The sequence below is a fragment of the Streptopelia decaocto genome (assembly GCF_964273445.1).
Source record: "Streptopelia decaocto genome assembly, chromosome: 19".
NCBI lineage: Eukaryota > Metazoa > Chordata > Aves > Columbiformes > Columbidae > Streptopelia > Streptopelia decaocto.
The window spans coordinates 3,733,519-3,758,918 of record NC_138674.1 but is presented as its reverse complement, the minus strand read 5'-3'; the positions used below and the strand labels follow the sequence as shown (position 1 = coordinate 3,758,918).

General features: G+C 44.7%; 1 protein-coding gene across 5 annotated transcripts in view; it reads right to left on the bottom strand.

The window, feature by feature from the left end:
- Positions 1–386: 386 nt before the first annotated feature.
- Positions 387–25,400, bottom strand: part of RAP1A (RAP1A, member of RAS oncogene family) — a 33,414-nt gene continuing 8,400 nt past the window's right edge. For 4 of the 5 annotated variants that reach the window (XM_082069438.1, XM_082069439.1, XM_082069442.1 and 1 more), the window contains 8 exons: positions 17,555–17,624; positions 13,955–14,038; positions 10,610–10,678; positions 8,898–8,954; positions 8,331–8,471; positions 5,318–5,461; positions 2,582–2,697; positions 387–1,113 (listed from right to left, as the gene is read on the bottom strand). In XM_082069438.1, the coding sequence (XP_081925564.1) occupies positions 2,611–2,697; positions 5,318–5,461; positions 8,331–8,471; positions 8,898–8,954; positions 10,610–10,678; positions 13,955–14,011 (555 nt within the window). In that variant the 5' untranslated portion in view covers positions 14,012–14,038; positions 17,555–17,624 and the 3' untranslated portion in view covers positions 387–1,113; positions 2,582–2,610. Of the gene's footprint in view, positions 1,114–2,581; positions 2,698–5,317; positions 5,462–8,330; positions 8,472–8,897; positions 8,955–10,609; positions 10,679–13,954; positions 14,039–17,554; positions 17,626–25,400 lie in introns of all 5 variants that reach the window. The other variant, XM_082069440.1, reaches the window with a different exon arrangement.

Genomic DNA, 25,400 nt, shown 5'->3' with positions numbered 1-25,400 from the left:
GCCCGGCGGGGGCGTCATCGAAACAGGGATTCTACCCCCAAAATACCTGATCGTGCGAAACCAAAGATCATAGTAAAAGTCAGACCTTGATACAGTATTAAACCAAATTTGTACATATAAAAATAATTGTACAGAGGAAATCTTTTCAGCGGAATACAATCTTTAAACATTCGAGAGAATATACAAAACTAATTCAAAACAGCCTTCTGTGCTTGAGTGCGTTATGATCAAATACATCCAAGGAGGGTGCGGGAAGACGTCGCATCGGGGTGAGGATGGACGGGTGGAATTGGTTCTAACAGGACACTCAATCGACCCGAATGGACCTCGCAAAACATGGATAAAAACCAAAGCCTGGAAACCGTAACAAAAACACAGAAACAAACTGAAAATGTACTAAAATTTAATCATTCATAAAAGCTGTAATTTAATCTGTGACAGTAAAACACAAGAAGCAATATTAGAGTTGGTTTAGTATATTATATATTTTTGCTTTTAAAGCCATAGAAATCAGTTATCCCAGTTTTTTTTTTCCTATAAAAGACCCATTTTTCCAAAGCATTATGCACAAACATCTTTAATTAGAATATAATGGTAGAATGAAAATAATGATATTCTGTAACTTTTAAATATAAGATGAAGTCAATGACTCAAAAAGTTATTTGTCGCAGTGAGTTCAAAGGGAAATTTCAGATAATATATACCTATAGTTATAGATATAAAATATAATGGTGGAACATTTTTAGTGCTTGATGGGGAGAAATGATGATAAAAGGGTCAATATGAATTTTTAATTATAATAGCAATATCTAACATTTGAAATGCATCCATGCTCCTTTGTATAATCATACACTAGAGTCAATTATCTTTATTTCCACATCCGTTAACTGCTATTGCAAAGGAGGAGTATTATTGTCTTAAATTTCCAAGAGATATACACAGAGCGATTTCTTTTTCCAGGGACCGTGTGCAAACCATTTTAGGATTTAAATTCTTCTCGTAGTATAGAAAAACAAGAGAAGCTTCTTCAAATATGTGTTCAATTTCCATAAGGTTTTGAAGTCGGGAATGCTGGCACTTTCCATGTAGGCAACAGTTCTTCATTCCTGCAATCTAGAAAGAGGAGAAATAAAGATGATGGAGGGAAAGTTTCTCATCCTACCATGAGATGATCGCAAACGAGGGTTGTAAAACACGCAGCAGGAGGAGCTTTATTCTCCTCCTCTATTGGGGTTCGTTCCAACCATCCGAGTTCAGGGGTCCGGAGAGAAAAGAGACTTTGGAAACTACACAAAGCACGGTTCAGTTTTATCGTGGCTGCCCCCACCACTGCCACGATAATTAATGAGTGTCCTTCCCATTAATCTGCCTGACGAGACGGGGATATTGAATTCAGCACCGGGTGAACGATTTATTTTATATCTCTGAGATCCTTTTAAATCTCAAGTTGGAGACCTCCCTGAGCCCCATTCCAGCTGGAGCAACAGGCAATGAATTGGGGAGAGATTTACAAAGAATGGGGGAGACACCGTGAAGGGTTTTGAGCATCTAGAGCAGATTTGGGGTACGGATAGAAGTCGACGTTCTGAGAAGCCTCATCAGCAAGTGGCTGGAAGCAGAAGGGGCTGGGGACACCCGTCTCCGAGCAGTCACCCTGCCTGACGCCACAGCAGCTAAAATAGAAATCCATTCAAATCTATCACCTGAGGAACAGGAAAAGCCACTTCAGACGTGCTCCTCCATTCCTTTTCCTAAAGCTATTGTTTCCCCACAACCCTGAGCTATTATTTTCTGGCACTCAAAGCTCAGGATAAGAGACTCATCAGTCAATAAAGTGCAAGTCATTAGAAGCCATGTTAACTGCTTATCCCCCTCGGTACATCAATGGCCATCGACAGGGTGAACTTCAGAGCCAGCAGAAGGCAGAGAGCCACCTGTCTTCAGGAATTCATCCCCGAAATCCCGCTGCGAGCAGGAGTTTGTCTCAAACAGAATCACTCGTGTGCCAACACAGGCCAGCAGTTCACGGGGCAGCCCGGGTGACGTTCCTGCCCAAAACCTCAAGCTACAGAAACGCTGTTTTCCTTCAGGAGCGCGACAGAACAGCTGTAAGCACACAGAGCTCCCTGCCAAGATACACAGGAAGATTATTTATAGCTACGTCCAACCTTGAGGTGGCGTTTTGTTTTCATTTTTGGTTTGCGTTTCTCGTGTTTTTCGGTGGGCAGCTTTTTATTTCTGTGGCATTCAAAGTCCGTGGCCCACCCAAACCAGTTTGCAGTTGTCCCCATAGCACCCAGGGCTGTGACAGCAGCTGCAGCAATAACACAAGTTCCACAGATGCTACTGAATTTCAGCAGAGCATGAAAAGGAAGCAAAACTTGGCTGTGGCGGCTGCAAGAGCAAAACGTTCCTGCTCTGTCGTACTCATCGACCCAAGCGAAAGGAGAAAAGGAGAGAGAAATATGTCTCTGCCAGGTCAGTCAGTACAAGCGACTTCTTAAAAAAGTCCAACACAAGCAGGATGGGAAGGATATTTGTATTTGGGAGCGGCTGGAGGTAGAATTCCGACACCTCTTACCTGGCTCAGAGCTGCTGCGCGATGGGAGCCTAGAGCAGCAGACAGGATTTCTTTTTAGGCTTCTTCTTTTCCACTGGTGTTTTTCTATTTATCTGTCTGACCAGGTCATAAAAGATCTGAAAATGAAAAGCACAAACTGAGAAAATCCAAGTGATAAAACACTACACAAGCGTCAAAAATGAGGCAGGTCGGCAAGCTGATGCTCTTTCCTTGTGGCTGCAATCTCATAAATTCAATTAAAGTGCCTGCATTTACTAAAACACGTTTCTCAAGCAACTGCTTATGGAACAAGAGACAATACGCTGTTCATTTCCCTCTTTGCCAAACAGATTCGAGCTGTTAATCGCTTCACCTTTTTGCCTGGTCTAATATTTCGAGTTTATTAATCAAATTAGCAAGGAGAAGCAGAACATCTGCCCTGAGCTCCATTTCCAGAAGGGGACGATTACAGGGGCCTCTTTCAGCTTCAGAGACGAGTTTCTTGCAAAGGCTTTTGCTGCGAGTTGTTTTCCCAGCAATACTCAACCCATTTATAGCAAAATGAGCTTTACAAAAATGCTTGGAGCTGGGTCACAGTATTGAGGAGAAATATTTAAACCTTCAGCAAGCTCCACCCTTGTCCTTGTTTATTTTTTCCCTTCCTGGAGTGGCTGACAGCTCACAAATCCTTCTTGATTCCAAGGAAACTCAGAAGGTCCAAAAGCAACTAAAAACCAAAACCCAGAATAATGCAAATGCTTCTGCTGCCTGTGAGCCAGCAAACAAACAAATAACCAGTGCGATAACTTGCTTGATTCACTTGTTTCTTCTCTTTGATTTCCTCAGCTTGCATGCTTTTCATCACCAGACAATATAAACTGGCAGAAAACCAGAAAATTAAGATCACAATAAAATCACAGAAATGAATCTTCCAGGTAGTTGTTTTCTCCTCTGTGATCTGAGCCTCGCTGGAGGCAGCAGACGGGACAGGGAAATGGGGAGACCCAGGATTCACAGGTTCAGGGTGGTTATATTATGTAAACCACGGGTGTGTATTCACCCCAACAGCTCAGGGTTCTGCCTCCTGGAGAATCCCCTTCCCTCTCAGGAAAGCTTTAGGGCACCTTTGGCTAACGAGAGGTCAGTCTCTGCCACAAACTGCGCAAATACAAATAAACCAGAACTTGTTATACCCCGTGGCGATCTGTTCAACGACTGAGCCGCTAGTTCCCTCATTAACAGTCATAGTTTTACTACAGCTCAGACACACATATACAAAACTATCCCTTCTGGCAGGAGTCTGGCCCGGCGAGCTATATTTACCGTGTTAGATCAGCACACACTCCAACCAGCGAATCCCAAGCCTAGAAACTGCGATTCCTGCCGCCCGGAGCTCCCGTCCCGTTGGGCCGGGTGGATGCGGGGCTGCGCACGTCCCACCCGCTGCCAAATTAACACCGGGGCCAGTCCAGGCTCCTACTGCTCCTGCTTATCGCACAGCCTCCTTAACGGTCCCGCTTATCGCCTGGCACCAAATCAGCTCCGCTCAACAGGGTCACCTTAGCTTTTGTGGCTGGAAGCCTGGCCTCTGTCACAGGCAGATAATTCACGGCAGAGAATAAAAACTCGGAGCCCGATGCCAAGCGGAGCTCCCTCAGCAGAGCTGCACTAGCCCAGGCAGCAGGAAAACCTGGAGTATTGTGGTCAGTTCTGGGCCCCTCAATTCAGGAAAGAGACTGAAGTGCTGGAGGGTCCAGAGAAGAGCAACAAGACTGGGGAAGGAACTTGAGCACAAGCCCTATGGGGAGAGGCTGAGGGAGCTGGGCTTGTTTAGTCTGGAGAAGAGGAGGCTTAGAGCTGAGCTCAGCACTCTCTAGAACTACCTGAAGGGCAGTTCTAGCCAGGTGGGATTGGTCTCTTCTCCCAGGCATCAGCAATAGGACAAGGGGCCATGGGCCTCAACTCTGCCAGGGGAAATTGAGGCTGGAGATCAGAAAGCAATTCTGTGCAGAGAGAGTGGTCAGGCATTGGAATGGCTGCCCAGGGAGGTGCTGGACTCACCGGCCCTGGAGGTTTTTAAACTGAGATTGGACATGGCACTTAGTGCCATGATCTAGTAAACGGACTGGAGTTGGACCAAGGGTTGGACTGGATGATCTCTGAGGTCTTTTCCAACCCTGTCAATTCTGTGAAAACGCACACCGACGGCAAAGGTGTTTCTCATTTAAAGACAGGAACCATTGACACAGACTTCTGTTTGGGCACAGCCCAAGTTGGTGGCTTAGCAGAGGAGGGCTGCGATGGGCAGCCAGACGTAGCAGGAATGCGAAAAGCAAATACTTCAAAAACAACAGCCGACGCTATGCAACTTGACACAATGGGGCGTAATCCACGTTCTGAATAGCAACAGCAAGTTATCTTGAAAAAGTAAACTTTTCGAGATCAGGTTTATCTAAGCTAAGAGTCATCCAGCTCACTGGGCTTGCTCAGGACCCTCCGCTGTTCGTGGCCGCTGGCACAGGCTGTAGAAAGCACTTACCTGGAGAAGTCACCCACACTTTACAGAGAAAAAGGAGCAGATCTCCTTAAAACAAACAGAAAGCAGTAGCTAAATACACTGCATCTCAAGCCTTTCTTGGGCTAAGATCTCATAACCAGCCTGAGTCTTCCTGATGAAGAAAGAGATGAAGGACTGCACGCTGGTTTAATGTAGCGTTCACACTGAAGCAGGAAAGACAAGGAACAGCTGATAGTTACCTCATTAACGTTGATTTTCGACTTTGCAGACGATTCTAGAAAGGCACAGTTACACCACTGTCTTGCTAAGTTTTGCCCCTGTTCTTTGCCGACCACACGCTCTTCCTCCAGGTCACATTTATTGCCAACCAGAATCATTGGAACCTGCAGAGAAGCGCGAACAAGAGACACATCAGCAAGTTAACATGCAACACGGAGCATTAATGCCACGGCTTACACAGGCATGTGGGGAGGGGGGGAAATACAGACAGCATGAAAAACAATAAAAAACAGGAGTTCAGCAAAGCTCAGACTAGACTGGGATTTAGATGCCTGCCCGGAAAGGGCTGAACAAAGTCCGGACTATAGACACTCTGGTTCCCTAAGAATTAAACACATGGTGGACATTGTAATACTAAATGGTGATAGTTCAGTGCAATCTTAAGTTAGTAGGGATTTATTTTCTGTTCTCTACATCCAACACTATTCGAGTAAAAAACTTAATTTACCACCTAAATGTATTTCAGGACTTGCATGTGACAGGAGGCTAAATTGCCTGCCAGCTTCGCCTGGTTTAGAGAACAAAACACACGTGTTTTAAGACATCCATGATATGTTTCAGCCCCTTTGACCTCTCTTGTCAACCTGATGTCGAGCCACACAACAATAAATGGAAGCACCTTTGCAAAGCGCTGCCCTGGACATTTCTTCCAATAAATAATCTCATGCAATATTAAAACAAGTGTTTGATACATGTTCAAAAGATTCATAAGGCACAGAGTTTGTCCAAGACAATGACAAAAGGGCATCTGCCCCTCTCATTAAGCCGACAGCTTTCCAAAGTGTCTGAGCGAGTCACCTTCTCGTTCCTTCACCAGGAAGAAAGTGCCTTGGGGAAATCATATTCCTTGTGACATTTCCTACAGAACAACAGAGAAATTTAATACTGTAGGAAAACGACCACGGCTGGAGTATCTTGGAAATAAAGGCCCGATATGTAACGTCAGGCTTTCTCTGCTTCTCAGGCAGTCTCCACCGTGGCCGCAGCCCAGCGAGATGTCACAAATAGGTAGAAAAGACCTTAAACAAGCAAAGAAAAAACACCTAAAGCACCTCGAAAACTCCACAACAACCCCCAAAAGCAACACTACCCGCTGCCAGGTGTCATTTCCAGCACAGTCCTGTGCTCCAGCCACACGTTTGCACAGTCGCTTTGCGGACAGATACGCGGTTTGGGACTTTTTATACCCGAGAATCGTGGGTTACGTGTAATTTTCAATTTGCTTTTACAACCTGCATCTCATACAGATTTGAGGGGCCGATCCAGCCAGAGCTGAGGTTGGTTTTGAAGCCCAGGATCGCGGTGCTGGGCATGCACAGAGCAGCATCCTGTTTCCCTTATGCTGGGTAAAAGCAGCAAAAAAACCCAAAGAACTGCTGATAATGGGTGTGCACCCACTCCATTTCCTGAAGCATTTAATTCTTTGAACAGAAAATGAGTACTTTCCAGCTGGAAAATAAATCATTATCCACTTCCTTTGGTAAATCACAACAGACTGTAGGTTTTTCATCTGCTTCGGTGTTAATATTTGTAGTCTCTTCTCAATTCGACTACACTCAAGATTAGGTTTTGTATTTAAAACTTACAGCCCTACTGATTAGAAAATGATCCCTTATTTTTGAGAAGTAAGTTTTACTTATTAGATCAGAAACCCAAAGTCACAAATACAAATGAGGCAAATCCAAATAAAACTTATTCACAGCAGAGACCAACTGGATATTTAGAACTATCAGCTTAATCCCATTCTTTAGTTTTCTAGATAGTTAAGAGCAACTTTCTCGTACCAAAACACGAAAATGTGTTTTGAACATGTTCAGCAAAAAAACAAAGTATATTAAGATAGAAAAAAGTGTGACTTAGATGGGTAAACAGTACAGGTTTGAACTCTATATAAGGTTATTTGAAGAGGTAGTAATAGTTTATCATAAAGCCAAAAACAGGGTTTGATGAACAACTATCTTCTGATCATCAACTATTTCATGTAGAAGACTTTGTTAGACATATATAATTTAATGGTTTATGTATTGGTATTTTGAAAGACACGTTCTGAACCTAAATACAGCAAAGAACACATTTTCCTAACTCTGCGTTCTAAAAGTTCTCAGGCTTGGATTCAACAAGTAACATCCCCCTACCGCAAAATAAATACATGCATTTGAATAATTAAATCAAATCACTGGAGTCAAAACGAAAGCAACAGTCTCTATTGTCCGATGAACTTGACCGGCTTACGGTGCAAATTCCCCTGGAGCCGAGCGGAGCGCTGGGCTCGGCCCGAGGGGCTGACTGCGGGAGGACTCGTGTTTCCAGGCGTTTATCCGGGCGTAATCCCTACCTAAATGAAAACCAGTTTTGCATAAATAGCAGTTCAGCTCGTTAAACCAAGAAGGGAACCAAAGCCATTCAAAACAAGGTAATGGGGATACGGCTCATCCCCTCCCGGCACATCACAGCGGCGACACAGCCCAACAGCAAAGGCAGCTGCTACTTCTAAGCCGTAAGTGGAAATAAAATGGGCAATCTTTTTCACACTCCTCAGGGCGAACCCTTGACTATGTTATTGACTGTTGGGAAAAAAAATACATATAATTTCAGCTTCTGTGGAGGAGAGAGTTCCCACACTTCTGCACAGCCACGTGGCCACCGCGGCAAAAGCCACCGGCAACCTCTCCTACATCATGCACTGAGACATTAAAAGCCTGCCAAGGAGTCCCAGCGACAGGAGTTGGGGCCTGAACCGGCAATATGGTGAATAGTTTTCTTCTGTCAAGCAGGACTGAATGCAAAGTATCTTCATGTGATTTTTCCTTGTTTTAAAAAGGGATTTAAACACCCGAAATTACAACCTTGCGACAGTAGCTGAGACTCCTCCAGCCATTCCCAGGGACACCCGCAGCACAAAGCTGAACCCCCCGATCACACACGGGAGCGACATTTTAAACATCTGCAAAGCAAAAAAGATATTCTACTTACATCTTCAGTGTCCTTAACCCGTAAAATCTGTTCCCGCAGGTCCTGTAAGTCGTTAAACGTGGACTGTGCTGTTATAGAATATACTAGTGCAAACCCTTGACCGTTCTTCATATAGAGATCCCTCATTGCTGTAAATTGCTCCTGTAATCAAATATTTTTAAAAGTAATTAGCTGGTGAATATGGCAAATGAACAAAATAATACTTTTATTATAATGGACAAGTATATAGTACTGTGCAGCACACATTGACATTTTTATCCCTTACAGAGATCCACTGAAGCATGCAAATTTAATAAAACCATTAACACATTTCTTTCCCTTTTTCTTTCCCCCCCTAAAAGAGAAAAAGGCTTCTGGAAAAAAAAAAAAAAAAATGGGAAAAAATCAGGAGTAGCAATAAAAATGTATCTGCAAACGAACTGCTCTATGCCCCAAATCATAACCCATGGTGTTAAGGTTTGGCTGACATATTTTGTAGTGATCGTTTGTGTTAAACACGTGTCTGCCATGGGACCAGACAACAGACCGGGACCAAGAAACCCCATTCCAACTCGAAATCGTACTTACCGTCCCTGCTGTATCGAGGATTTCAAGCATACACTGTTGACAGTCTACTTCCACTTGCTGGGGAAAAAAGGGAAGACACACATGCAATTGAAATTAAAATGGGCCAGGCAAGAGGAATATCAGCTTCATTTTTACTTCTGTGTAAAGAGCTCTGTGAGCAAGGCGGCCACGTGCACCACGATTAGAGGATTAATTATGCCCCAAGCCGGGCATTTGGGTCAGCTCACTTCTGCTCCAGGCCTATTGATTATAAAGGTGTAAACGAAGCCTAAATGAGGCCTCTCAACTTCAGCGAGATCAAATCCACTCTTAAAAATCAAACGACCTTAAACTTCTATTTTTTATATTTTGTTTTGCTGCTAGGGAAGAAAAGGAAAAGCAAAATATTTAGTGATCCTCAGAGTCAGGCTTAGCAAGGAATTAGCAGGGCTCATGTGGAGAGCTTTAAACTAGGCTCGAAGGGGGATGGGGTGGTAGCTGGGCTTGCATCAGTAGGGCATCACTCTAGAGTTGATGAAGGCTGGGAGGCCTCCCACACCCCTGGGGTGAAATGGGTGTGCTCAGCTCGCTCTCTGAAATGCCTGCGCACCAATGCGTGCAGCACGGGGAATAAGCAGGAGTTAGAAACCTGTGTTAGGGCAGGAGATTATGACCTGGTGGCAATTACGGAGACACGGTGGGACAGCACACATGGCTGGGATGTGGTCATGGATGGCTGTGTCCTTTTCAGGAAAGACAGGCCAGCCAGGTGTGGTGGTGGAGTTGCTCTTTATGTGAGAGAGCAACTACAATGTATTGAGTATTGTCCAGGCACGGATGAGGAGCGAGTTGAGAGTCTATGGGTGAAAGTTAAGGGGCAGGCTGGCAAGGGTGATACTATTGTGGGCGTCTATTATAGGCCGCCAGATCAGGGTGAGGAAGTTGATGAGGCCATCTGGACATCCATAAATCCATGAGTCCGGATGGGATGCAGCTGCGGGTGCTGAGGGAGCTGGCTGAGGGCATTGCTGGACCACTCTCCATCATCTTTGCCAAGTCTTGGGAAATGGGAGAGGTGCCCGAGGACTGGAGGAAAGCAAATGTCACTCCAGTCTTCAAGAAGGGCAAGAAGGAAGACCTGGGTAACTCTAGACAGGTCAGCCTCACTTCCATCCCTGGGAAACTGATGGAACGACTTCTCCTTGGTGCCATCTCAAGGCAGATCAGGGAGAAGAGGGTCATTAGGGGCAGTCAACATGGCTTCACCAAAGGGAAGTTGTGCTTGACCAACCTCATTGACTTTTATAAGGACATAACAAGATGGATGGATGATGGCAGAGCAGTGGACATGATCCACCTTGACTTGAGTAAGGCATTTGGTGCCTTTAATGATGGGAACACTTATGGTAATCTGTAAAACAATGGGTTCCTTGACATCAGTGGCGTGAAGAAAGCAGCTCTGTGGACAGAATTACGTAACGTGACAGCATCAGGGATCCTGACAAGGACTTTTGCTCAGCAATTACAAGCCTGCACCCAAAACAGATGTAAAGAATTGCATATGCACATAGCAAATATTGATACCTTGGTGTTTTCAAGTAATAATTATATGTCAAATTACAGCAAACAGAACAGACCCTAGTTTGGTTGAGCTGTTCCCATCTCTTTGTTGCACTATTAAAAAGAAGCAAGCTCTATGAGACTTGAAAGAAATAAGAATAACGTTATTTTACCTTTCTGTATGAATCTTCTATTGTTGGGTCATATTTTTCAACAAAAATTCCCTGAACAAACTGTACGGTCTAGGCAGAAAGGAAAGAAGAAGAAAATTAAGTGGACTGAACAGAACCAGTAACATTTACCAAGAAGCACTTTATGAAAAAGTAATGACTCAAAAACTACTCCACAAAATTCAACAGTGGGAAGCACAGATAAAGACACATAAATTTCCATTTTTAAAAATAAAATGTGCATCATTTCTGTCGTGTTAAGAATCGCTTTATTCATGCAAGGTTTTGAAACTTTTTTGAAATGTAAACTGTTTGCTTGCTTGCTTGCTTTTTCATCAAAGATGATCTCCTCTAAAACGCCTTCACTTCAGCGCCTGCCACTTCAGGAGAACAACAAGAATCACCAAATATGGAAGACTTGAAATTTAATCAGAAGAACTGGCAATCTGTACCCTGTGGAAAATCCACATTTCAATTCAAATCACATTAGATTTACAGTGGAGCTACTCTGGATTACATGCCCAGAGCACAGACGTATTTCAAAGCAGCAAGTAAAATCTGGAGTGCCTCCAGTGACTCAATTTGTATTAAACCATTAAAGGAGGAGACATCACTCATTTCACAGAGGAAGTCCTTCCTCTCCTATATAATTATTCAAAGCAAATCCACCCTAAATATTTCCCATCAAGCTGTCGTTTGGATGCAACCCATCCCTGGACATCCAAGCTCCGCACATGCTGCGCTTTGGTTTGTAGAACAAGGTGGTGGTTGGTTGTAAAACTGAGATTGCAGCATTTAATTTTGTCTCTTTAAAAATCAAACACACCAACTAACTTGGGCCAGCTGAACTCTCTATGACTCTTTTTTAAACACAAATGCTGCGAAGTCACTACCTGTTTCGAGAAGCTGTATTTTGTGCGGCCAGAAGGCTGAGATTTTTGTGCAAGAGGGTCCGCATTTGTCACACCAACACTTGCAAACTTTCAGTACCACGTGCAGAACAACTCACTGTACGCTGGAAACTGAGCAGTTCCTCATGGTTTGCTTTGTTTTGTGATAAGAAGAAAAGATTTCTAGTACTCCATCTTTTTAAAATCATCCTACATCACTAAATAAACTCATTTTATACTCTAATGATCAAAGCCTTTGCTTCTCCAGTAGTTTTTTGTCACACTGAAATGTGTCCCAGTCTGCCTTTCAGATAAAGGGTCTCAGCAAAATCATTATAATAAGATACCGCTATTAATGTGGATTGCAGTGTTACACCAGCAATGGAAAACAAGGATAAGAATTGCAGGTTACAGATGTGAACCAGCCTTCAGTGTGAGAACCTGACAAACCACTCACAACACTTTATCTACTTTAAACACCCAGAGTCTTATTTGATGTCCACAAATACAGTACTGTTCAGGAAAAAAAAAATAACCCATGTATTCTCTCGTCAAATTGCTCGATTTCTAATAAATCACTGTTCTAACTTGTTCTCTCAGCTGACGCTCGTGTGTTCACATAGACACCAATCACACACCACCTTAATTATCATCATATTTAACTTCATTCATAACGTGTCCTACTATGTAATATTCTTAATCTGATGCACTTTGCTTTTCTAGATTACAGGTGGAAAGATGATACAAATCTGGGGTTGTTTTCAGGTTATGGCGGATCCAAGGCTTTTTAAACTCGTCCTTATTTTGAGGGTTGTGCATCGCACCTTTGAGATTTATATAGGACTATGCACAACTGGATCCTCTTGGTAATTCTGTCTACTCACTGATACTCCAGAAGATTTTTACTCTCATTAGAAATGGGGAGAAAACTACTGTACAGGAAACAAAGTCCTGTGCCTTAATAACTGCGAAGGTTTTTCTGCTATGCTGTCATTGTGACCAATAGGCGCGATCAGCATCACGTTGGCACAGAAGAGTTAAACCAACAGGGAGGATTTGCAGTGAAACAACACCATATTGTAATGAAAACACAGACTGCAAGGGGACACCAGCCCCTTTGTTAGACATCATCGTTTATACGGTTCGAAGAAAGAATTTTAAAGTGACCCCCGTATTATTTTAAATCCCACCTTGTAACATCTCCTTTCGAACACCTGTAAATAAGTAGTCATCTTAAAGCTAAATATATTCACTCTTAGCTGACAATTGGCACTTACAGTGTCCTGTTATAAGCATATGGATCATTGTTGCAAATTAATTAGAATATATGCTTACTTAGCACCTAGACTATTAAAAATAATTTCTGTTTACCAGCCTATTTGCATTTCAGCTTTTAAAAAGGCCAGAGGTGGATGCTGACTCAGACTTCACATCACAAATAAGTAAATTCAAGTGTGTCAGACACTGAATAATTTTTATGTACAGCATGTGAATCCATGCCCTATTTTACCTAGTGAATCTTTCAGTATTACATAACAAAAGCATGATAATCAAGGGGATGCTGGTGGAAAAAGTAAAACATTGCTTCAGTTGCTGTGGAAGAATAGTGTATCAAAAAAATCAGACACCTGCATCTTGTAAAGGTCAGGATGGGATCTCTGAGATAGTGCGTCAAATGTGATACATAATTGAATAATGGTTCCTCCTGTTCAACCTGGATTCTGCAGGTGATGCACCAAGGTAATTAGCAGCCCATTTCAAAATAATCAGCGCTGCAAGCAGCAGCATCTATGAGGTGAACAGCTGGTCAGCTATTATCACCTTCTGTGAACAGGAACACGGTGCAGTTCCTCGTTTCAGATAACTTGACACTTGACCGGTTCTTTGCCCTCCTCGCTGGAGCGAGCCGCTTGACTGACGGGTGATAAACAGGTGACAGGAATCTCTCTTACAATGCTTCCCTATCAACCCTGCTATGTAAACCTCTTATTGCAAACAACACGAGTACTTATGAGTGCAAAGTGTCATCAGTCTGCTTGTCCCTCCGCACTGTGCGTACTGGAGGTCACTTCTCGTTCTGCCCCGTATTTTCAGTCCAGGCTGCGCATTCGGGTTCTATCCAGGATGGACAACACAGCCGTCGAGGTACACAGAGCTGCATTCGCTGTGCCAGCGCAGGTTGGGCTTTTAACACTTAGGCATTCGGTCATTTACAATATTACACCCATGCGGGATGCAGGAATTAAATGCGAGCTATTGCAACAGTGATTAATCACCTGCTGCTCCAAAACCACGACACACCGATATTTCTGCAGCGTAACGGTGGCTACGTGGGAGTCACCACACGCTTTAAAAGCCATACAAATATCCCAACGCATTTAATCAGCACGGTCTGCAATGAGATCGGCCAGGTTTGACGTTTGTGTTATCGGTTTCGGAACCGCTTCCCAAAACTCACCAACGCGGACTTCCCCACACCTCCTGAGCCAAGGACCACTAGCTTGTACTCACGCATGGTGTGGTCTGTTCCAATAGAGACAATCTGGAAAGCAGGAAACAAGCCAACAGTTAAAAGTGTACGCATACACACAAATTTACAACGCTGTCCTTTGAAAGTAGCAACGCACTCCCCTTCTCCAAATACTCCCGAGAGCACAAATCTCTTTAATAACAGCTAAGTTTTTGACTTCTCCAGCTGGGCACTCAAATTTAGACGGCTGCTCTGATAGCCCCAGTTTATACGGGATGCTCCGTGAGCCTGTCGGTGCTGGGAGAGGAAGAGGATGGAAACCCCGCGGCACAAGCGCCCGGCTGCACCGCGTAGCACAAACCACCCATCTTCTGCATTCTCAGCATTTTAGAGCACAAAACAACGAGGCTCGGTCAGGAAAATTACATCAGCAAGATGCAAGGAGAGAGGTTTACTTCTCCCACCCACCCCCCCCAGCAGGGAAGGATTTAAGTCAGGATTTTCTCTCTGGAAAAGGTCAGGCCTAACTCACGGCTGCCAAGGCAGAACCTCGCTGCTCGCCCAAGCAAGGGCTCTGCCTTTTTATGGAAATCTTGCAACTCCCTCTAACTCGCTACGCAGCACCAGAAAAACTTCTCATTCTCACCGAGATTCCCCGACAAATAAGGCAAATGACAAAGCTGGCGATAAACATTTTACACTATGTTTACAATAGAAGCCAGGCTGGGCTGTCCCTATCAACGGAGCTCAAGCAAACAATGATCTCAGCAGCGAATTATCTTCCCCTCTTCCCTGCAAGATAGCGCTTTCTTCCCAAGTAAGGCTTCGGAAACATGAACGCTATGAGGCTGGGCAAGCTGCGTTTCTCCAAGGCATTGCAAACGAACCCTGCGACAGCATTTATGGGTTTGCCGGCTGCGGTTTGAGGATCGCTTTAAAAATCAAAACGTCTTCAAAGTAGTTTGAGCGAGAAACGTCTCACCTTGTCGACTCCCGTTAACAACCGTCTGCGAAAAGCGGGGATCGTATTTATAGCTTTGTAACTGTGGATGACTCCCTGACAATCTGTGTCTCAAGTTTATGTAATCATTCAATCGGGACAGGCTTTTTTCCTATCATTTAAATTCCCAAGGGAAAGCTGCTAACACGCAGGGTCAAGAAGGAACCCACGTGCTGCCGCACACCCACAGCCAGTCCCCACCAGAGCTGCACTGGGACCAGCAGCTGAATGTGACACCGGAGACCGTGCCCAAACACCCTCCTTTTAACCCTAAACCACAGGCTGCTTTATGGTCTAAATGTGACACAAGTATAGGTTAAAACAACCAGTTCAAAAATCCCGCGTACAAGCTCTGTGGCCGGTTTAACACAACTTTAAGCTCATTTAAATCAAAAGGACAGAAATCCAGGACGCTCTGCACTCAGGTTGCCAAGCCTTAGAGGAGGAATTAAAGCTGAAGCTATCGGTTTTAAGCACCTTGTGCTGGTTTTAATTGAAGCCTCTATTAGCTGCAGTTGCTTAGCTTCATAGAAACTGTGAAATGAAGTCAAACTCAAAGGGATTTTCCAGAATGGTAATTTTGAATATTTAAAAGCAGAGCAATGTCTACGCACTGTAGTAGGTTGATGCTATTTTTGGTTAAAATTCTGATAGCTGTAAGCTCTTCCGCTTGAAAATTTCCCAAGAAGTAAGATTCACTTCCTTTCTCTCAAAAATCCTGATTTTGGATGGGAAGGAGAGGGGAATTCCAATTAGCAACGATTTTCCACTTGATAATCCTTAGAAATAGAAGGGCAACGCATTTTTATAAAGTATAAATGCAACTTAGTGATCCGGTTCATCTTCATCTCCCTCCAGTTCCACCCTAGAAAACCCAGAAAGCAATCAAGCTAAGGGTTAAATTTAGCTGTGAACTCTTTCACTTCTTATTTATAGTAAAAATACTTGTGGGAAAGTTTCAGCTGGGAGCAGAACAAGAGTAACTTCTCATTTCTTCTCTGCAGCATTTGCTGATTATGTTTTTTTTCAGGTGCAACAGGAAACCAAGATCCTGAAACACATGAGCCTTATTACTGTAAACCCCACACGCCTTAATTATCTCGTAGCTCTTTCACGAGTATGTTAATATTATCTGTTTATACAACAGGAATAGAGTGCTCAAGAATTACTATGCTGCGGCCGCGCCAGCTTTTCCTTTGGCAACTGTCTATGCCCACCTCAATAGTCAGACACTGCTGCATTCATTTCCATCCAGAGCTCTCCGTAGTGGAGTTGCAAGGGAATGAAATTATGGGTGTTGAGTGTTTCTTTGGGTTCAAGAAAAGAACGATCACGAAGGAGCGTAAAAATATATCTTGAAATACAGAGTAATAAACGAGCAGGGTTCAGATTGCATCTATAATCATGAACAAACTTCGCTCTGCGCTGTGAAACACCCGACACCTCGGGATTAATCCCGTCTTAATTCTTGGACAGGAGCGTCTCTTTGCTGCTGCTGCTGCCACCAACATTGCTTGGGGAGTGACCAAAATGGATATTTGGGCATCAAGATGCCCAGCTCCTCCCTGAAGGAAGAGCGAAGGGCCCTGGCCTGTCGACAGATGGAAAGGTAAAGAAAAGATGCGGGATATTTGTTTTAATATACAAAAATGCAAGGCAGGGCCAGGAGAAGGATGTCTGAGAGGCACCAGCAGCTTGGATGCACAAACGGATGAAGCCGTAACCTGAAACGTGGCTCCCAGCGCCCGCTCACCTGCGTCTTTATTCAGCCAAGCGCTCGCGCTCTCTTAACCGCATGAATCATCTTTCACCCCGTCGCAACCGAGCGCACGAATCGGGGCACAAAGAAGCAGAACTCGGGGGGTATTTCCCAGCCAGAGGCTGCGGGGAAAGCAGCCGAGGCCCTTCAGCAGACAAACCCCATGCAAAAATTAGCTGCTCCTGTTAGAGAAGTTTCACCAGCTCAGCAAGAAGTTTATCATTCAAGCGGTGGGGAGAGAAAAGCCCAAAGATAAGCGAACACAGCACTGAAACGAAGTGGGCGCGGGAACTTCACGCTGATCTGAAATGTGACATGCGCCCTGTGAAATGCAGATGCCCAAGTACAATTTAATACACCTGAAGAGGGCAGTTTGTATGTATTAGTTTCTCCTTCCTTCTCCATACACCTCTGGAGGCACAATACGCTCCTCAGCACGAGGAAGATGGGCAAGAGCACACGGCCTGATGGTTTTGCATAATTTGCTGAAACACCGGCCACAACTGACGACACCATCTCCATTAAGATGATAACAAAAGACTTAAAACTAATACAAATCAAAGCAGACACGTTCTTGACTCAGCCTTAAAAAGAAACTGCGGGATGTAGTCAGAGATTTGTGTTTTCTACAATAGCAGAGGACGGTAGGAAAGACGGAGCACAAAACCTCGGGGTTTATTCTCCCCACTGGAGTAAACAAGATTCAGACAACTTTTTATGTTAAACAACGCATTATACACTTAAAAATTCTCGAGATTCCCTAATTGCCAATGTTTTCACAGTTAACAATTTCATTTTAAATACATTGAGAACATTAAAAACCTCATACCTTGGCATAAAAGTCCTCTCATCAGTGTCAGCAGCCCTACTGAAGGTAATTCCGGGCTCCCTACAAGGGACTGAAAAGGAAGAGAAGGATTAATCATTTTTCCAGTTACAGTGTATGTAAGCATCAGATTCTCTCTCTGCAGTTTCAAACCCAAACATCCCTGTTACGAAATTTGCTCTTTGCTTTATCAATGGAGCTCTGTGCAACGTCTGAATACTCAAATCAAATTACCTTAAAAACAAGAACTCTGGCACAATTTAACTTTGCCTCTGGGACAGTAAAAGATTAGGGAGGGGGTTCAGGTGCAAACCAATGGCAAAACACAGTTTCTACTTGATCACATCATTAAAAAACACTTTAAAAATTGAACTTGCAGTTAAGATAAACCACAGGAAGACGACACAAACTGAACTGTCTTAGGATAGAAAGATCAAGCTCACAACTGTAAAGTTCACATTTCTGTTTAATACGGGGCCACAGTGGCTTTTGGAGGCGAGAAGCAAAACTCATCCCTGTGCCCCGCAGCTCCTGGAGCAGCATCGGCTCAGCCAACTCGCCTTTCGCACCCATTTTAAGTTCCTGATTCTCGTCTACCAGATTTGATAGCAAGAAAATACAGTCTGAAGACAAAATTGCCATCACGGTACTTCTCTCTTCTTACGCACTGCTTCCAAATCATTACCTAAAGCACTTGTCTGTTTGCTTTACCATTTTTACTGCACTTAAGTGAAGTTGCCACTTCTGTCCACAACCCCCTGTGCCTGTTATTTGATTACTACACTTGCAAAAAGATCACATACATTTCCAAAGTCTCACTTTTCCCCTTTCCTCTGGCAGCACCTTCTACCTTGATGCTGTGGACTTGATCCACAGATGTGTATATATATATATATGTGTGTATATATATATATATATATATATATGGCTATCTTCTCCTGATTTCTGACCACTCATTGCTAACCCAGAGGTGGGAATTTAAAGAATGGTTCAATGACCAAGTCCTGCTGAGAGCCAACAGCACCTGGGCTCCCACAACTTACTGGACCCCCCCGGTGCCGCGTCCGCACCTGCAGCACATCATGGGAAAGCGTTACCCCAGAAACCCGGGGAAACGTGCTGCTGAACAACAGGCTACAGAGAGCAGATCGGCAAAGATATTTAAAGATCTGAGTCAGTACTAAATGAGTCAGAAGGCCACGGCTGGACCGAGAGGAGAGGGGGAGGCGTCTTGAACATGGCCGCGACCACCGAGGGCACAGGCCGGGTTTCCACCGCGTTCTCGGGCAGGTTTAAATGGACACGGGCGCTTTTTAACCGATTAATAAACTTGATCCATTCTGACAAACGGGATTAATCAAACCCTCATGCAAAAACCGGCCGCTGTGGATCTCCAAGCGCTCGGGAGCTTCCCATGCTCTGCAGGCTCTTCTCTCAGTTTGCTTTTCCTACAACCTGGTTCTGCAGGAGGGATGGATGCTGCTTACTTCCAATCACCCTGTTCCCATTGGACTTTTTCTCCCTTGACACAAAACTTCATTTAGACAAACCGAGGTCAGGCTAACCCTGCTGAGGTTGTAGCAAGTTTGCGATGCGCTGTAAGAGACGAAACGTTGTACTTTCTACTATCAAGAATGCAGGAGGAACGCGGCTCCGTTTAGAGCAGCCCAGGGACCCCGAGCGATCGCAAATGGAAGAAACCATCACTTAGCTGCTCCCAATCAGCATCGCCAGCCAGTGACTGCTGCAACACTTAGAAAGTAAAATTATTTTATAGAATCCATCCAGATTTCTGTGTTGTAAGGAGCGGAGGCCCACGTGGTGCCCCTGCCGCCGAGCAGCGCCGTTTGCTTTAGCGATAGCGCTGACACAGTGCCAGCTGCAGGGCTGAAGACAGATGACAACTCAGCAAGGCGGACCGTTTTCACCCAAGGAGCACAGCGCACAGCTCTGGTTTAAAAAACAGCCAGAGGAAAGGAACAGAAAAACAAGAAAAGAGGCCCCGAACGCACGCAAACCAAACCACAAGCACCGGTTCCTAGAGACAGCGCGAAACGGCCCCTTGAGGTGCAGCTTCCACAGCCCCGTGTTCACCTGACGTGTATTTTGGTTTTGCTGTTCCCGGAAAGATGCACCGTGGTGACCCTGACACGGAGAGGGGCAGGGAGTGAACACCCCTCACCTGGCGTTAGGGAAAAAAAGAACAAGATAACAACATCCTCCTCCTCAGCGCTTGCACATCACCCACACCTCCCTTGTCCCAGCCATCACATTTGCACATACAGAAACAAAATATTGAACGTTTCCAAGGGGAAACGTGCTGTCAGCAATTTATGGATTTGGGAGGGATCAGTGCAGGTGTCTGTGAGCTCCGGCACCTCCCGGCTCGGGCCGGCCCGCGGCCGTCACCTCCCCGAGCCACGAGCAGATTCTTGGGACGTTACAGCCGCACGTCCTGGCGCTTAAATACTGAATCACAGCTACTACAAACAAACCTGTTTCATTTTGAACTTGTCAGTGTTCTTCAATGCCAGTTTTATTAAGTTACTACAAACCAGGCCGTGAAAAAGGGTGGATTCTTTTTCTTAAAGTGTCTACTAAACATTGCTCGATTCTCCACCAAAATCCCTTCGTTACTCAGAGCCGTGTTTGCAAAACAAACTCGAACCCAGCATTTCTGCAAAGGGAAGATTTACGATGATCAAAAAAAAAAAATCACACTAAGGCAAACAGATGCCCTCCACAATTAAAAAAACACCCATAAAAATAGAAGAACGATACAGCAGTGAAGGCTGGAAACACAAGACGTGGGGTGTGCCCTTGATAAACCACTCGCACCCCGGTGCGGCCAAACGACAGCTCTACTCGCCACCTGCTCCCTAACTCGTTATTTGTTATATACCATGTTCTTAGATATTAAATTACTCAATGAATTCGAAAGCACATTAAATACTTTCCTCGTATTAATCAAAGCCGTCAACAGTTGCGCAACTGTTACACGTGAGCTACGGAAATGTGTCGGGAAGAGGGATGGCGAATCACAAATAAAAGGGTGTTTGCCTGCTAATTGCACAATTAATTAACAGACGGCTCCCCTAAAAAGTAACAAGACAAACACTGCCATAGACTTACCCTGATAGTTAGCACAGGGTTCATTTAAATAATCAAAATCACTGCCATGGACTCACTTGCCAAGTCCTGTCCCCAAGGCTCTGTCTTTAGGGTACACAGAAAACCTCCTCCACCTTTCCTGAGAGCAGCAACAACACAACTCTCTGGCTTCTTCCCTTCAGCCAGTTCGCAGTCACCTCACTCCCCGCTCATCCAGACCGCATCCCTCAGTTCAGCTGTGAGGATGCTGTGCAGACTGTGTCAATGCCTCACTCAAGTCAAGGTGGATCACGTCCACCGCTCTGCCATCATCCATCCATCTTGTTATGTCCTCATAAAAGTCAATGAGGTTGGTCAAGCACGACTTCCCCTTGGTGAAGCCATGTTGACTGTCCCTAATGACCCTCTTCTCCCTGATACACCTTGAGATGGCACCAAGGAGAAGTCGTTCCATCAGTTTCCCAGGGATGGAGGTGAGGCTGACCGGTCTAGAGTTACCCGGAGTTACTTTCAGCAGTAACTCCTATATTTACAAACAGAATGCAGCAGCATTTTAGTAACATAACTTGTCCAAGCCAGAGGCAATCACAATTTGGTAATTCAGAGCTAAATACATTCTTTCCTTTATTTTTAAGTACTAGATAAAAACAAACAAAAAAAACATGCAGAGCGTAACACTAGCGACGAGCCAAACAAGCCAACAGGTGCTTGAGAACATGAGATAAAACCACCATCGCTCTGGTATTTGAAATGTTCAGCCGGAAAAGGCAAGAGCCTCCCAACCTTGCACACACTTATGCTTAAAAGCTCCAGTCCCCGCTGTGTGCTCCTTCCAAACCACGTCAAAATCGCCACGTTCTGCAGAATTTCCCACCTTCCGCGGTGCGTTGGGAAGGTTCCTGATGCAGGGCCGGGGCCATATACATCCCAACTAAGAAAAAAGTCCCGCGGCAACAGCGTCGCCCTTTCTGACTCCAGCAAATGAACTACAGACACACAAACAGAGAAACAAACTGCTTCAAAAACCACCGATTATTCTGTCATTTGAGAAAGCGATTTTTATGCACAAACGTACTGAGATTGATCTTCAGGCCGTAATCTTCAGCTTCACGCTGAACTTGCAGTTTTAAATATCATCCTAACGTTTACGGAAGCGACTGCCTGCTTATTCATTTGAAATTGCTTTGCTACAGCAGCACCCCGGGCGAGGAACGAGTCCTTTGGGCAGCTAAAGCTGAAACGGCTAATTTAGTTTTTGTCCTATTGCTCCGCAGTTGCAGAAAGTTGCCGGGGCCGGGTGCCAGGCAGACAAAACCGGGGGAAAGGAGCCAGGAGAGAAACTCGAACCCAACACGCGCTGCATCCCGAAACGGGAACCGGCAACCGGCACCGGCGGCCTCGTTCTGCGTTTTAATAATTACATTTATAATAAATAGAATTTAACACTGATGAGCTGCAAGCGGGAGGAGAGGCATCCACCTCAGCTGTGCAGATCAAGAGAAAACAGACTTGTCTCAATTCTATATAAAAGAGCGTGAGCTCCATTATAGGAACAGCTCCTCATTATGGGAACCGGCTCCCTGCGCCGCAGTCGCACTCGGCCATTTCTTGAGTATTTTCAACAGAAGCGTTTCCAAAATGCGCAGGAGATCTCAACAGATTTTTTTTGGAAGAAAACAAGATTTCCTTTCCCCCTTCCTCATCAGCAAAACATGTCTAACGTTTATGCACTTTAACATTTACATAGAAGCCGTTTATGGGGCTTCCTCCACCTGTTGTCCCCCACATCCTTGCCACTGATTTTTAAGTCCTATAAATTCTTCTTCTTCCATTTTCTTTAGTGGAAGTAAAATCGTCTGACCTTTTTTAATAGAGATTAAACTCCAGACAAACGCTGGGAGGCTCAATCATAGAGAAACACCAACGACATTACACTTGGTAAGAATAATATGTTGTGCTGATAGTAGCTTGGCAACGTTCTTAACTGTGTTCTTCCTGGTTTATACAATTAAGGGTAAATAAGTGACAAGAGGTGGGCAGATTGTCACTGTAATTTCAGCTTGCAGGTTATTTTATTTCTGCTGTAATAGCGATCAGACACTGGTCACTGTCAGGGGTTGGAATTCCAGCTTGTCCTTATTCAGTCTCCAGTGTGGAATCATGGATGGAGAGGCCAACACAGCTTCTTCCTGATGAAGTTTTCTTTGAAAACTCTCTCAAAAAAAAATTGTAGAGGTTTTAACTACTCTGCAAACATATTTCTACCCATCGGTGATAAATACTAAGACTGATATTGAGCCTCTAAAAACACATTGCATGTTCGCACGGACCAGGGCCCAGCTTTTCAGGAGGCGGCGCTAACTTACAAATTCCAGAAAATCTGAAGATTCTTTAAATCTTCCTGGCAAAGCTGCACTAATCAGTTTGCACACGCTGGGGTTGACCGTGCAGACCGATGGAAAGGTCAGGTTTGCATATGCGCTCTTGCCATTTTCACTGCCTTCAAAATATTTTAGTGTTTAATGTGCATTGGCCACGAGGAACCAAATCCCCTCCCGTTCCCACACAACTGCGGCTAATTAAACGCCTCTTTTAACAATGATTTTGTTGAATGAAGAGCCTCACTTACCATATGGCCACTTATTAATGCTACATTGTTTATCAGTTTAAATAAAACCCCTGCAGCAATCAGTGCCCACGTAATGAGCACCTGAATAAGGTTAACGAAGGGTGTATTTTAGCGCTGTTTTCATGGCAAATTTTAAGCCTTGGCAGGAACATGAATAGCAGTAAATTAATGTAGGGAATTAACTTAAAGCAGAGAAAAAGTAACAGTTTCACTAGTTTTTATAATTAAATGAAGATATTTAATATGGTACTTAATCCTTTGGTATTTAGCTCAGTCCCTTAATGCTGCTCCCTGGAAGGTGGGGGCAGAGGGGGGTGAAAACTGCATTTTCTTTTACAACAAAAATGACATTTTCTTCTATGTGATGATTTTAACTGAAGGAATATTCAAAAATGTTACTAATGCTTCAATACTGGAGCCTGAAGGTGAGAACTTTCAGGGCATGAGGGTCGAGAACCAAAGCGCTGGCAGCTCCGACCTCTGCACTGCGGGTTCCCTGGAGTTTTTCAATCCTCCTGATCCCGCGGGGCTTAAAAGGGCAAAACCACTTTTGCTAATTCATCCTGGAATTTCCTTTATGGAAAACAAAAGGTAACGCTAACCCCTAAAGGAAATAGCTCTGATAGTTTAAATCGGTTTTATATGAACCATTTTGGTGTTTATAAGCCAAGCTTGATTACAACCAAAATAGATTATTATACAGCTGTCTTTAAACAACAACATCCATTTAAAAAACACCCCATGGACGTTATGTTTAACTCCTGAGAAAAGAAGGACACATCTAACAAGGTGACCCACAGAATCCCAGAGTGTGAGGGGTTGGAAGGGCCCTGGAAAGCTCATCCAGTGCAATCCCCCCATGGAGCAGGAACACCCAGCTGAGGTTACACAGGAAGGTGTCCAGGCGGGTTGGAATGTCTGCACAGAAGGAGACTCCACAACCCCCCTGGGCAGCCTGGGCCAGGCTCTGCCACCCTCACCAGGAACAAGTTGCTTCTCATATTTAAGTGGAACCTCCTGTGTTCCAGTTTGAACCCATTGCCCCTTGTCCTATCACTGGTTGTCACCGAGAAGAGCCTGGCTCCATCCTCCTGACACTCCCCCTTTAGATATCTGTAAACATGAATGAGTCCCCCCTCAGTGTCCTCTTGTCCAGCTCCAGAGCCCCAGCTCCCTCAGCCTTTCCTCACACGGGAGATGCTCCACTCCCTGCAGCATCTTGGTGGCTGCGCTGGACTCTCTGCAGCAGTTCCCTGTCCTGCTGGAACTGAGGGGCCACAACTGGACACAAGATTCCAGGTGTGGTCTCCCCAGGGCAGAGCAGAGGGGCAGGAGAACCTCTCTGACCTACTGACCACCCCCTTCTAACCCACCCCAAGTACCATTGGCTTCCTGGCCACAAGGGCCCAGTGCTGGCTCATGGTCACCCTGCTGTCCCCAGGACCCCCAGGTCCCTTTCCCCTACACTGCTCTCTAATAGGTCATTCCCCAACTTATACTGGAACCTGGGGTTGTTCCTGCCCAGATTCAAGAATCTACACTTGCCCTTGTTATATTTCATTAAATGTTTCCCTGCCCAACTCTCCAGCCTGTCCAGGTCTCTGATGGCAGCACAGCCTTCTGGCGTGTCAGCCACCCCCACCAGCATCAGCCAGTTCTTCCCCTCGACCTCGTGAACAGTATTCAAACAGGAATAGAGAAAAAGGAATTTTTCAGTGTCTTTGAAATGCTAAGATATAAGGCAATAGGAAAAAAAACCAAAGATCTCTCCCATATTAGTATGCACATTTTTTAAACCTATGGCCTGAAGACAGTCAGTTCGAGAAAGACCTTAGAACACACCGTGCTTAGTTTGGATGTTAACTGCTGTTATCTGCAGCGTCTGCACACCCCGTTTTGGTTTGAACCCCTTTCCATCGCAGGGAAAACTCCCATTCGACTTGTTTTTTCTAGAGGGAATCTCCAAACACACCATCACCCATACGAACGCGTGGGCAACGCCACCACCGGCTTTCAAATGTATTTAGGAAGCTTTTTCAACGTCTGCCCATACAGGTGCAGTTAATGCGAACTTGGCATGAGAAGGACAATAAAAGAAGTTGCAGCCTC